The following is a 15,082-nucleotide window of genomic DNA, read 5'->3' as shown; positions in this document are numbered from 1 at the left end:
ATATATTTTTTTAAAAGATGGTTACTCAATCCTTGTAAATCTAAATTGATATTTATCATTTAATTCAATATGATTCATCTTGTCTCATGAAAAAAAATATTATCGAACTTACAGTTATATTTATTTATTGCCAATGATTATGTTCATCAACTTGCAATATTTAATCTTTCAAAATTGTATTTATCTATCGAGCTTTCTAATTATTTAACGTATTAAAATTAAATCCGAAATTTTTATATATATAAAAATATAAAATATCAAGTAGCGTAACCTGAATAATTTTTATTAAACTAGCTAGTCTGAAACGCAGAAATAAACTCTTCCGGAGTTTACGTATCTAGTTTTGGCTTGATTACCGTACCAAACTATGATTACAAGTCAGACAACCTCGTATGTTTCGTGTACATGTTGCATGGCCCGTATATTCTACCTTAATGTAAATGACCATTCTACCCTACACACCAAACCTTTCCATACATGACTTTTTCCCTCTTCTCTCTGTCATCGGTAAATCACACCGATCCTTGATAAATTATACCAAACCTTCGATTATCTTTAACAAAAAAAAAAAGAAAAAGAAGCCCGACATGATCAATATGGACTCCTCAAAGAGCGTCTCTGTTGGAAATATAGCACTCGTCTCAACTCTCTTTGCTGGTGTACTTTACCTCTGCACCTGGTCGTCTGTCTCGCGATCAAGCCCTTTATTATTCTCGTCGACTCGAAGATCATCTAACCACTGGCCATCTCACTCGCAATCTGTAAGTATTATTCATCTGTGTATGTTATATAGCATAGTTTCATATGGTTTTCCTTCGCTGCAGAAATCATTTATTTTTTCTGGTAACAGGAAATGAAAACGTTGAAGTTTCCAATAGACGAGCTTGAATTGGCTCTGGAGAAGGCCTCAACGCCAAACAAAACAGTGATTATAGCTGTTGTTAACAGAGCTTATGTAGAACAAAGTATTCGTGCTGAAACAACAATGCTTGATCTTTTTCTCGAGAGTTTGTGGCTAGGAGAGGACACCAGGCCACTTCTCGATCATCTACTCTTGGTTGCCGTCGATCAAGTTGCTTATGAGAGGTGCTTGTTCAAGCGGCTGAACTGTTACAAACTGGAAACGGAAGGTTTAGGTCATTTTGGAGGAGAAAAGATCTTCATGTCACAAGATTTTCTCAAGATGATGTGGAGAAGAACCCTTCTGTTGTTGGATGTTCTCAAGCATGGATACAACTTTATTTTCACGGTACGTTTCTTGCTAAACTCCATTGATTTCTGTGTTTTAGTTTGAATCTTCCTCGGCTATCATTCCTTGTCGGCAGGTAAATTAAAGGTCACATAATTTTAATTAATTAGTCTGACCTAATTTAGGAAAAAAAGTCATTAGAGTAGCTGAGTCATGGTGTTTGGGGCCATATGTGGCGTAATGAACTACGTGCCTCCTCCACTGTCAATTTATGAAAATTTTACTTTCCTACAACTGATTTGACTTTGTTAAAGAACAGTAATCTCGTATTTATTTAATCTTTGTGTAGTTTTATAAAAAATAATTCATATTTTTTTAATAAAATAATTGAAGTTATGTTATTTTTAATAAATTAAAAGTATTTGAAAAGACTACTTTAAAAGCTCTTCTTCTTGCCAAAAACAAGTCACCTAGAAGGAAATATTTTAAAAAACCCATCACCTTTCCTATCACCTTTAACACCCAGCTAATAAAGAACTCTAAAAGATAAAAATACCTATCTACCCTTTCCTAATTCTCCCTCCACCAACACTGAAACCAGCCGCCCCAAGCCAGATAATTAGTGAATCTAACCGTGTTTTTGGAAATTTTAAGTTTTTTATTTAAAATTAATTTATTTTATATATTTTGAATTATTTTAATATGTTGATTTTAAAAATAATATATATATATATTTTTTTTTAAAAAAATATTATTTTAATATAAAAATATTTTAAAAAACAATCAAAATCACATTATTAAATAAGCCAAAACTCGCCGACGGCATCAAATCAGCTGAGAACCCACAGCTGCCCTGCCTGCCCCTTCCTCCTTTCAACCCAGGCACTCAAACAGACCCGATCTCCTCCTGGTCACATGATAATTCGTTCTTTTCTTACAACAAAAAAAACAAAACAAAAAACTTGGTCACATGGAAATTTAGGTCCATAGGTTGCCGTCCCTGACACGGATGTTACCCCGAGTCTTGTAGTGGGATCTAGCTTTGCTGTCTACTTGAACTGAAGGTCGTGGGCTCGTCAGGGACCCAATTCCTTTTTCTGCCATGTCATTTTCATGGAGGAAATGGAGAGAAGATTTTTCACGTTTTTGGGGTTGAAAATCTTTTCCAAGAGAGAGAGATTACATATCAAATGAAAAACATTGTTTGTTTTCATTTTTTTAAAAAATAAATAGCCTTCATGATATTACGTAAGAAACCTCAATTCACCTTGAGGATTGCATAGGGGCAATCATACTTGCGGTGACTATCTTTAGTGGATCACAAATTATTCCCGATTATTTCAGTGGAACTGCTCCTAGCTATAGCTTTAATATTTTTAGTTATTTTTTATTTAAAAATATATTTAAATAATTTTTTATTTTTAAAATTTATTTAAATAATTTTTTTATTTTTTAAAATTTATTTTTATATTAATATGTCAAAATAACTTAAAAATAAAAATAATTCATTTAAAAATAATAAATACATATATTTTTTTTAAAAAAATAAAAATACAAAAACAGACAAGCTATTTAAATATTATGATGATGATTATAAAAATACAAAAACAAAAAACTATTTAAATATTATGATTATGATTATGACTATCATCTTGAGAAGAATGTGATGAAGATGCGGGAAATCAGGCACTGTTAATTGCTTTATACTTCTTGAGATGTATTTTTCTGCAACCAATCATTTGACATATTATTTGACTGTTCATGAAAAAAGTTGTGTCCAGCTGGCATTAGATGCATGCCCGCATTAGGAAGCGGTTTTTTTTTTATTGTCATAAAAATACTATAAAAATTTATAATATAAAAATAATATATTTAAAATATTAATAATAATATTTTTTAAAATTTTATTAATTATTTTATTAATAATATTAATTATAATAAAAATAATAATATTTATAGAAAAAACAATAATATTTTTAATATTCATACGATTAATTTTAATAAAATAATAATATTTATAACTCAAATAATACTATTTTTGGTATCAATATTTGGAATTATAATAAAAATAATTATATTTATAATACAAATAATTATATTAAGAATTTCAAGAATATTTATAACATGAATAATAATATTTATAACACAAATAATAATATTTTTGATATGAACACTTTGAATTATAAGAGAAATAATAATATTTATAATACAAATTATTATATTAAAAAAATCTAAGAATATTTAGAATATAAATGATTTGGGTTGTGGCGAGGAGTAATGAGTCTTGATGAACCGGACTTTTTCCATATGATTTAACTTTATATATAATATAATAATAATAACCACCAGAGAAAAATCATATAGTTTATTTGAAGGATAAAATTAAAAATTATTATTTGTGCTATAAATATTATTATTTTTATTAAAATTAAAGGTACTAATATTAAAAATACTATTATTTTTTGTACAAAAATTATTATTTTTATTATCATTGAAAGTATTAATACTAGAAATAATATTATTTGTGGTATAAATATTATTATTTTTATTATAATATGTTTGATATTAATATTCTCAGCTAGAATAAAAATAAAAATATTTATAAGGGAAATAATTATATTTGAAAATGTAAGACTCAATAGCCTTGGGTTATGACAAAGGATCCAAGAAAATTGGATCCCGACGCAGGATTCATTAGCTTATAGCACAGGGCAAGCCAGCCCAGTGCCATGTGCGCGCACGAGTCTGACCCAGCACACAAGTAGGGCTGCCCAAGCTTCAGGTGTCCCCACGTGGGGGCACAGGTCTGGCTCACGCCCAAGGCAAGCCCTAACGCCAGGTATCTGTATCCCAAGATCTACAACCCCACTAAAACTTGAGCTGATTATTTTATCCTCAATTATCATTTTAATGCCAAATGCATCCATGCAAAGAGACAACCCCATCCCTCCCCCGCTACCTTTGCAGCTCTCTGTAGCAAGAGTTGGTTTGCCATTACATTGCTTCAATGCACGGTGCTATGTGTCTAGGTAAATAGTAACAGGGACACTAAGCCTTTTTAATATATTGTATAATATAGCCACAATTCATAATCTTATTGCTTGCTAGAATTTCTTGAATTACATAAAGAAATTGTTTATTCTTTTATAAAAATAATATGTTAGTTGAGTTAATCTTTAAAACTTGTAAATCAACATATATATTCTAGACTTAAGCTCAATTTCAAAACAATTTAATGTTAAATAATAAAATTTTAAAAAAATCAATTTTAAAAAATTACCAAAGTAAAAAATTGCAATTAGAAAAATGTAGATCAAATTTAATAGGAAAATGAACCCGATGATGATGAAATTGTAAAACATAATCAATTTTAAAAGTTATCTCAAACAAAACAAATAACAATAAAAAAAATAAGGATTAAATTTGAAAAATGAAAAAAAGTAAGAGAGTTGAAATTGAGAAAGAATTTTAATTTTATAAATAATTCAAAATAAAACAAATAATAAATATAAGAATACAGACCAAATTGAAGAGCTAATTTGAAAATTTGAAGGGCAACATGAAAATCGAGGAGAAGAGAGAAACTAAAAGGAAAAAAAGTGGTCAGAGCCAAACCTTATTGCTTTTGGCAACACATACCATCTTATCATGGAGTGGGTGCTGAGACAATTCAAACATCATCACAGAAGGTGGCGCTTCATCACTCTGTGCATGTAAGTACAAAAATGCCCCTCCATGTGAATTATAAAAAATTAAACTTTTAAGGTTATATGAGTCATTGTATTGTTTTTCACAAAATAAAAAGACGAAAACACCCATAAAACTAAGCTTTATTTTTTTTGAATCTTGAGGTGTAATGGTTTTTTTTTCTGTGCATAATAAAATTGAAAAGACATCATTTTCCTTTTTAAATTTGACAATGATAAATGGACCACTATAAAATTACTTAACTACCCCCAATAACAAGTTTCTTGATTTTCTTTCTAAGGGCAAAATGTGCATCCCACCCTAAAACTTGAAAAGCCATCCATTTCCTTCGCGTTTTCACTTTGATCCTTTATCTTTTAATGTTACTTTTTAGCAAATTAGCTTAAATTGACCTATAATTTGATCCTATAATTTCCTCTGCATTGATGGTGTCTTGCAAGGGAATTCATAGTGTATTTTGTATTGTAAAACCCCTGTATCTTTTGATGTTTTACTTAGTTAGTGCTTGTTTGATATTATGTTAATTGTTATTTTTCAGAGTGTTTATGTATAGAAATGTTTCGAAATGTTTTTTTATTTTTTAAAATTTATTTTTAATACCAGTACATTAAAATGATATAAAAATACAAAAAAAATATTTAAAATAATATATATATATATATATAAAATTTTAAAACACAAGAACAAATCCATGATAATTTCCCCAATATCATAGTTGGAATTATCATTTCGCATTCTCTTGCATACAAATCTTCAGAGTTGAGAAATGTGCCGCGTTTGTCGCTCCCGCTACTTGGAGAGACTTCTGCCACAAATTATCGCACAAGGCAAGTTTTGAAAGACTTTTGTGTAAAATTATTGTGATTGAGATTAATATTTATTTATTTTTAGAATACAATTTTTTAAAAAACAAATAACTATTATCTTTATCACATAATATCTATTTGTTTTTAAAATTTAAATTTCAAACTAACTTCTAATAAAATTGCACTTGCTTTATTTTTTTAAGCAAGTCAAAGATATATTATTTTTAAATTATAATATCTATATGACTTTTAAATTATGCTATTTTTTCAATTATTTCTTCAACTATATTATTTTCCCAATATTCCACTTTGAAAAGAAAAAATCATTTCTTCCGTCTCCATTTTAGAATATTTAAATTTACCATTGCTTTTCCACCTCGTCCCGATCATAACAGGGTTAGTGAAGAAAGTCCTCCTAGCCAATATACCCATTCGGTGCTTGACTTCATCTCTTTTTATTTTTAAAAAAATAAATAAAATATATAAAAAATATATCTTTATAATCCTTGAATCATAAAACTATAAAATAAAGTTGATCAAAACAAGGTTGTTCACGACAATGACTTCAAGGTCCTTACCATTACAATTTCTGACGGCATCGAGTGATTTTATCAACTAAAGTGGCTTGGTTGCTTAATTTTATGCTATGCTGGTTAAACAGCACAGCATGATTTTGAAGTTTTGTTTACCATTTGAAAACTTCGACAATTTGTTGAAATTTTAGCTTTGCTAACGAATGATTTGAATTCTGGTGACAGGATACTGATGTAATGTGGCTAAGGAATCCATTTTCAAGGCTAGGCATCTATAACGAAAGTGTGGACCTCCAGATCAGCACCGACTGGTTTAACGGCGACCCACGCTCAGAAAAAAATGCCATCAACACCGGATTCTACTACATCAGATCAAACAACAAGACCATCTCATTGTTTGATGCATGGTATGGCAGAAAAGACAATTCCACAGGCAAGAAAGAGCAAGATGTGCTCTTTGACCTGATGATGGAGGGCATGTTTGAGCAACTGGGCCTTCAGGCAAGGTTCTTGGACACTGTCTTCTTCAGTGGGTTTTGCACAGATAGCAAAGATATCAAGGCGGTGATCACTGTCCATGCCAATTGTTGTCGGAGTATAAATGCCAAGGTTAAGGATTTAACTGCTGTTCTTCGTGACTGGAAGAAGTTCAAGGCAACTAGGGCTAAAGCAGCTGCAGCTCGTAGTAATATAACTGTGCCTTTCAGTTGGACAGGACATTTTGGATGTTGGGATTCTTGGAAAACTAAAGTTTAGTTTCAGGTTCCTTTTGCTTTTCACTGGAGGAAAAACACAAACACAAACACAAACACAAACACAAAAAGCCAAAGTCTATTGTAGATCTTTAATGAACTATAACCCCGTCTTAGTAATATGATATAATTAATTAATTAATCATCATTGTTAGAACATCAATTTGTACTTTAATATCAATTCTATATTAATTTTCAATTTATTTTAAATAACCATCGATGATGCAATATTGGATGGAACACGTGATAATGGCATGTTTTTGCACCCCTTAATTATACAATTTATACTTTGTCCTGTCCTTTATCAAGCACATAACATAATTAGCTAATTGTATTTTTTTTATGACATATTATTAAATCAATATATTTTATTGAAAAAGTTATTTTTTTATTATAAAAATTACATTAAAAGTACTACAATAATACTCTCATGATTCAACTGAAATCTAGTAGAAACTCAGATCTTATCCTTACATACAATTTTTTATCTAACACATAATATTTCAGAGTGAATACAAATATTATCAAATAGGATGATAATTATCAATGAAGTGTTGATTTAATGGTAAGACACTGCTATATTCCTTTAAAAGTAAGAATACAAATTTGATATTTAGGAAGCGTATTTATTGGAAGGGGCAACTACAAACCCCGAATAAAATTAGTCTAACCCTATAAAAAGATATGAGGATACCTAGATAAGAACAAAAAAATAAATGATAATCCAACTTAACTTAATTTATTATGATCCTTACCTCTAAACAAATAGTTATTAAAAAATAATTATGAATTCATTATGCGAATAACTTTTTATTTTTATTTTTAATTATTTATTTTATATTATTATGAACAAAATATGGGGATTTTTTATGAATCGAAAAGAGAAAAACATGAAAAAGTAAAAGAAAAGAGATGAAAAAAGTGGCATTCAATTAGGTATTCAAGGTTAGGAATCAAAGTGTAACGTTTCTAAATCCTTAGGGACTAAAAGAAAAGTTTATACTTTTTAAAGAAACAGAAAAGTTCAATCCAATTACATTTCTCCACGTGCCGCACATTAAACACCCGCACGAGCACCAAACTCCGCCTAAACTCTTTATCATTCACATATAAATTAAGACCTAGGGTTTTCAAAATCCCCAATTTTGTTCTCCCGTTGCGTTTGGATTTGGGGGTTTTATCTTCAAAATTCGTGATTTTTTTTGTGGCTATTTTGGAGATCAACTGGGTTTTTTTTACGGAAATCTGGGTATTTATATTAATCCATCTATAAACAATGCCTCCACGGGCGGTAAAGAGAGGAGCGGCGGCGGCGGCTGGGAAGAAGAGAACGTTGAGGAAGGTGCTGAGTCAGCAACATCCGGAAGCGGCGGAGGATGTGTTGAATTTGGAGGTGAAACCGACGGTGGTCGATGAGAAGCCCGTGGTCGTGGAGGAGGAGAAGAGCGTGTTTGTTGAAGATAAGTTAGTTATTGATGAGAAGAAAGATAGAGAAGGTGAGATTGAAGCGAATTTGGTCGTCAATGGACCGGCTTCTTTGAAAAGTAAGTGTTTTTGTTTCTAATTGTTTTTGTTTGGTTTGGATCTAGTGAAATATAAGTTTGTTGTGTGTGGCTGTGTATTTTTTCCCTGGAATTTGTTAAAATTTGTGTCCTCTCCAGAATCTAATTGGATTTGAGGTCTTAATCGAGTGTCTGCTTTGTTGAAATTTGTTAAAGCTTCTCTTTTTAGTATAATGATTCTTTATTTGATTAAGTTGGGGATTTATTGGTATCTTTGTTTGATAATAATTGTTTAGATTTTCTGGTAATAAAATGTTTGGGTTGATTGTTTATCAATTTTATGTTATGTAGTTCTATTATCATTAAAACCGAACAAAATAGACATAAAAATCGATATTGCTTCAATTTTATATTTTTTTGCTGCTTTAGTCAGAATTGGTTTTATTTATATTTAGCGGTGTTTGTCAAATTTGAAGTTAAAATTATTTAGGTTACAAAAGGAAGTAACCAAGTTCCACAGGGTATTAATTTGTCGAGAGAGTATCTAACCATGGAAGGATTCAGGGTTATACGGAATATTTCTTAATAAAGTGGGTTATATTTTTGTTTGAGGATAGTGGAGGATTTGAGTGTTTCATGGCTGGTCTGGATCACGTACCTTTTTTGTCATGGCAGAAGAAGAAGAGGGCAAGGAATCTGTAGATGAGTATGAAAAAGATGAGAGGTTAGATTTTGATGATAATGAGCCTGAATATGAACCTGAAGAATATGGTGGGGTGGATTATGATGATAAGGAAATTGAACAGGAGGATGTTCAGGAGGTGGAAGATGAAGTGGAGGAAGAACATGAGGAGGAGAATGTTGGTGAAGAGGAACAGGGTGATTTAGTAGAGGAGGAAGTGGAAGAGGATCCTGAAGAACATGAGGGTGAAGAGGATGATGAGCATGCTGGTGAGGAGGTAGAGCATGCTGAAATGGCTGATGTGGAGGAAGAGGATGAGCATCATGAAGTGTTCAAGGAGAGGCGCAAGCGGAAGGAATTTGAAGTATTTGTTGGGGGTTTAGACAAGGATGCTACTGAGGATGATCTGCGGAAAATATTCAGCCGTGTTGGTGAGGTTACTGAAGTCAGGCTGATGATGAACCCCCAGACTAAGAAAAACAAAGGGTTTGCATTCTTACGCTTTGCAACTGTTGAACAGGCAAAACGAGCTGTGACAGAACTCAAAAACCCAGTGGTAACTTTTTGTTCATGTAAAATTTTGGAATATCTAGTAAGTTCGCATCACTACTTGCATATGTAATTTAATGACTGAATTCCAGATCAATGGGAAACAATGCGGTGTTACTCCAAGTCAAGACAGTGACACCCTTTTTCTGGGTAACATTTGCAAGACATGGACTAAGGAAGCTGTAAGTATATAGCGTCACTGTCAAGCATCAAGTTTTCCTCAGCAGTGATTATTGAGAGTTGTCATTTTCCTCACACTTTTGGTTGTTGACTGTGGTTCCAGTTGAAAGAGAAGTTGAAACATTATGGAGTTGAGAATGTTAAGGATTTGACCCTGGTAGAAGATAGCAACAATGCGGGAATGAACCGGGGATTTGCATTTCTTGAATTTTCTTCTCGTTCAGATGCCATGGATGCTTTTAAGCGTCTTCAGAAGAGAGATGTTTTATTTGGAGTTGATAGGCCTGCAAAGGTGTCTTTTGCAGATTCCTTCATTGACCCTGGTGATGAAATCATGGCACAGGTAAAAATTTACTTAACTGCAATGCTAAACTGTATATTTCACCTGTGGCTGTATCAGCTGTAAGTAATTCTCTGTACGCCACTTCATATGGTGCTGTATATCTTGGGTGGTAGTAACTGCATTCATTTGTAGCCTTTGCGCTAAGCGAGGAAGGATTGATGTGCACTAAGGGCAAGTTTGTACTTAATGCCACCTATGATGGCTTGAGCAGTGGATCATACTTCTCTTGATATCTACATGAGATTTGTTTTATACAGTACAGTGTGATGTATCTATGCAATTTTAGTCTGAAGGTCATGCTATGGAGTTCATGCAGGGTGGTCTTTTGCACTCTTCTTTTTAGTTTTATATTCGGATCCTATCTGACTGTGTTTTTATTTGATGCCTTTTTGGCTGCCACAGTTACTGTGGCAGCGAGAGAAAATGAGGCACAAGAGTGCTTATGTGCTTACATGGTGGTGTACACATAATGTATTGTTTTAACTTTAGAATGGTTCAGCTAACTTTATTGTCTAAGTTCAGGTGAAGACTGTGTTTATTGATGGCCTGCCTGCCTCGTGGGATGAGGATCGTGTTCGGGTGCTTTTGAAGAAATATGGAGAGATCGAAAAGATTGAGCTTGCACGGAATATGCCATCTGCCAGGAGAAAGGATTTTGGTTTTGTTACCTTCGATACTCATGACGCTGCAGTGACATGTGCTAAAAGTATAAACAATGCAGAGTTGGGTGAAGGAGACAACAAGGTTTGTCAGTTATTTGGAGGAAATTATGATTGTATTACTGCTTCATTGCCTTCATATGGTTTGGCTTGGTTGCATATTGCTTTTTATAATGGTGTTACTTTCACAATTCAGGCTAAAGTTAGGGCCCGCTTATCAAGACCCCTTCAGAGGGGAAAAGGAAAGCATCTAAGTCGTGGAGATTTCCGACCTGGGTATGGAGCTAGTAGAGTTGTCAAGGGTCCATGGGTTCGTCCTATGCCGCATAGCTACTCTACTCGTCCAGTCAGAGGAATTGCAACCCGTGCTCCATCTTTCGGTCTAAAGAGTTCTACAGGATTGAGAGAGAGACGTCCTCCCGTGATGTCCATGCCAGCAAGAAGCAGACCTCTGGCTCCGCCTTCTAGGTCCTTTGAGAGAAGACCACCTCGTATGCTTCAATTTTACTATTACACTGGCTGGTTTCTCTTACTGGATGTATTAATGCTTAAGTGTTACCTCTTGTTTTGCTCTTTTGAAAGCTCCATCTTACGCAAAGAGCTTGAAGAGGGAATATGGTCGGCGTGATGAGCCTCCTCCTTCAAGGAGCAGACCTGCTGCAGATTATGATCCTAGGTCTATCCCTGAGAGACGCCCATCTTATAGAGATGAATATTCTTCTCGTGGTGCCAGCTACGCTGATCTTCCCAGAAGTACACCTCGCATGTCTGCAAGGAGAGCTTATGCTGATGATGGCTATAGTCAAAGGTATGAGAGGCCTCCTCCAAGTTACCGTGAAGGGCATGGCCGTGATTATGATTCTGTTGCTGGTTCAAAACGTCCATATCCGGCTATGGTAAGTTTCAATGTTGACTTTATGCTTGATGATGATGCAACATTTCTATCCTCTATCCCATTTATCATCAAATCTAAGTAATGACGAAAGTGGTATTGATGTGTTTTACAATTCAAGGATGATATTCCTCCTCGTTATGCTGATGCTGGTGTGCGCCATTCGAGGCCTCGTTTGGACTATGAACTTGGTTCTAGTGCTTCTCAATATGGGGATGCATATGGTGATAGGTTTGTTATATTCCTTTTCTTCATTGTTGCAATGAAATATTCCTGCATTATTGTGGTAACTCTTCCTTTTCTATTGTGATTGGTAGACTTGGGAGATCTGCTGCTGGATATGGGGGCAGCAGAAGTTCTATTTCCAGTCAGGATTCACATGGGATGTATAGTAGCCGTCAGGGTATGGGTTATGGAGGTGTGTTTTTAGTTGCTAATAAATTAATATGAATAGCATGTTATCATTGAAGTTGTAATACTATACATAATGATGATTACACTCCAATATGAAATTATTATCAGGTTCTTATGGAGGCAATGATGGTGGAATGTACTCATCAAGCTATGGCGGTGATTACATGTCTCGCAGTGGTGATGTATGCTCTTCACCCTTTCTCAACATAAAGAATGCTGACAATTGTATTTTATGTATCTAACACTTTTTTTCTGCATTTCAATGGCAGGTTGGTGGTAGCTCTTACTCGTCAATGTACTCCAGTCGTGGAGGCATGGGCAGCAGCAGCAGCTACATGGGTACTGGTAGCTCAGGATCATACTATTAGTGTGAGTAGAACTGCTTCTTTTATGTTATTTCATTTTATGAAGCACCCAAGGAATTATATAACCACTGTGTCTTCGTGTTTTTCCTGGAGACAATGGTTTCTGAAGATATTGGCTTGTTATTGATTGCTAAGAGACATAGTTGGTCAAAAAAGTAGCCTATGGTCACGAGTTATTTCTTTATGGAACAGATTTGAGATGACAAAGAGGCTGCTATAGTGCTTACATGCTTACAGTTTTGGAGGATGTTGTCAAGTGTAATAGGCCTCTATAGTGGTGGAAAAGGATGAGCTTAAAGTTCTGTAGAATGAAAAGGTCTGCTTTTGTTCAAGTTTTTTTTTAGATCTGCAGACTGGATATTTAACAAGTCTCAAGTCCACACTGTAAGGAAACTTCACCTGTTTAGGAATGGAAATAAGAATGCTTTGGTATGATATGTATGAATTTGACCTTTTATTCTCTTTTAAGTTCTCCATCTCATGGTTATTGGGAGTTTTTGCTGCATCTTCTACTTTAGCGGACAGCCTAAGAGATTGATGACTTACTCGGGAATGGTAAGGAATTTGGTCCTTTTTCTACGTTAAAATCATTGGAAAAGCTTTGAAATAAGACTTGGAAAGCATTTAGTTGTGTTTGTACCATGCCACATCCATATGTTTCGCTTAATGGGCATAAGCAGCATCTAAATGAAACTAATGCAATGCATTAAACTAGCATAATCACAAAGCAAATGTTTTTGGAACTGTGGTGCCTCAAGCTATTTCTGGATCTCTAACTAATGGTCTAGCTCTATTACTGGTGGCTGCGGTCATTGCCAAATGTACATGGTTTGCTTCAGGGTCGATTCATTGCACGCTGCTTTATAAAAAGGACTAATGTCTCCATTGTCCTGATGGCCGGCACCCCTATATGATATGTTTTTACTTTGGAAGTGTTTCTAAGAAGCAATGGAAAGCTGAACATATTATCAAGAGTGTGTGGACTTTGTGAAGCATCTTTGTTTGACGTGTTGTGTAAAAACTGGGTTTTGTGTTTCTTGCATTTAGTTTTGCTTTGTCAAGAGCTGGAATATGTTATACATAGAGTATGTTTGGCAAACAAGATGGTTTGTTAATGATAGAAGCCTTTTCTGTCACCAGCAGTAAAATGATAATGCTGCAACTGACGGACATTTGCTATTTTATTTTCACTGTCATTGCTTGATAAAACCCCCCCTGTTGCTGGCTCTTCTGGTTTATTAAAGTTAATATAGGTTTGACACCAACTGCCTGATTTGGTGGTGAAAGAAAGGAAATTTGATTCACAAGTGCTTGGTGCCTTTGTGGGATAGTTCCTTGCAAGCGGATTTCTTTTCTCAGAAACCAGTACAGCTCAACAATACTGGGTTGGAGTTTCCTTTGAATTTAATCAATGTTCAGCTTACTATGTTGGGTAATGCTTTGGTAGTTGAAATGAGAGGGGTAGCTGTTTCGGTAGGTTATTGTGGAATTCATCTTGCTGAAAAGAAAAAGGTCTTTTGGACAGGCTTGAGTTTTCATCACCCTTGAGATTGCATTTTGCTGTATTGTAAAGCAGGTGAATAACCGAAATAGAAGAAGCCTACTCATTCAGAATGAAAAACCAGATTTACTTATTCACTTTTGTTGAGGATGCCTGTCGCAGCCCTTCTGGGGTCTTCAGTGTCAATTCCTTGTTGTGATATTGGCTCAAGATAAGTGTTACATATGCATATGCAGATTGAAGATCTCTCATCAGGATAGTACAGATTCCGGAAGGAAATAAGATTCCTGTGGTGAGGAGGCTGTCCATGAGGATGATCTTCATTTTTCATGTACGTCATGTGTGGGTGGCCCTTTTGAGGGGTCGGGTATTTTTCTTTTCAACTAACAACGAACTTGGATGGTAGGTTATTTGCTTGTTTTGTAGAACTGGTGTCGGGGTTTGCCTTTATAATTGGAGTCTCTCTGGGTTGTGCTATTTTCATTTGAAGCAATTTTGAGCTACTCTTCTCTTGTGCCAACAGAAACCAAGTTTTCATCTTCGTTATGAATCAAATGTAAGTTCTTTGCTCGTCATCTGTGTTTTTTTGGTTCCCCTGTAAATCGTTTTGATTCCATTCTGATGTTGTCTTGGATAAACAAGCTGTCTGGCATTACCTCATTTCATGCATTGGTTGACGCTTGTATTGCTTTTACTTGTAAGATACCTGAGGAATGTATTGTAGCAGCCTCTTGAACCATTTCTATATCATCGGCCTTATAATGGTAGTTTGCATCTAGTGACTGCTGATGTTGATCTCAAAAAGGGAAACCAAGTTAACAAACGCATGCTTCAAAGCATGTTTTGTGGCTCTAGTCTCGCTGTGCTCCAGCTTGCTCAAACACTGCCTGAGGGAGAATGATCGTGTTGTTGAAACGTTACCAGCTCATTTACATACAAGCACTAAAAACAGATAAAAAGTCCGGCTGCCGTCCACTTTTCCAAGCCTCGGCCTGTGATTTGCTTCA

General features: G+C 34.3%; 2 protein-coding genes across 2 annotated transcripts; both read left to right on the top strand.

The window, feature by feature from the left end:
* Positions 1-428: 428 nt before the first annotated feature.
* On the top strand, positions 429-7,151 carry LOC118042172 (uncharacterized protein At1g28695). The gene is made up of 3 exons (XM_035049771.1): positions 429-761; positions 851-1,249; positions 6,462-7,151. The coding sequence occupies exons 1-3, from the start codon at positions 441-443 to the stop codon at positions 6,990-6,992; spliced, it is 1,251 nt and encodes a 416-aa protein (XP_034905662.1). The 5' UTR covers positions 429-440; the 3' UTR covers positions 6,993-7,151.
* A 949-nt stretch (positions 7,152-8,100) lies between these two features.
* LOC118042171 (uncharacterized) lies at positions 8,101-13,009 on the top strand. The gene is made up of 12 exons (XM_035049770.2): positions 8,101-8,532; positions 9,166-9,728; positions 9,814-9,903; positions 10,005-10,244; positions 10,767-10,988; positions 11,100-11,394; positions 11,486-11,799; positions 11,917-12,026; positions 12,113-12,213; positions 12,318-12,391; positions 12,479-12,578; positions 12,767-13,009. The coding sequence occupies exons 1-11, from the start codon at positions 8,265-8,267 to the stop codon at positions 12,575-12,577; spliced, it is 2,376 nt and encodes a 791-aa protein (XP_034905661.1). The 5' UTR covers positions 8,101-8,264; the 3' UTR covers position 12,578; positions 12,767-13,009.
* Positions 13,010-15,082: the final 2,073 nt, after the last annotated feature.

The sequence above is a fragment of the Populus alba genome, chromosome 2 (genome assembly GCF_005239225.2).
Source record: "Populus alba chromosome 2, ASM523922v2, whole genome shotgun sequence".
Lineage (NCBI taxonomy): Eukaryota > Viridiplantae > Streptophyta > Magnoliopsida > Malpighiales > Salicaceae > Populus > Populus alba.
Note: the sequence above shows the minus strand (reverse complement) of the source record. Positions and strands in the feature narration are given on the sequence as shown.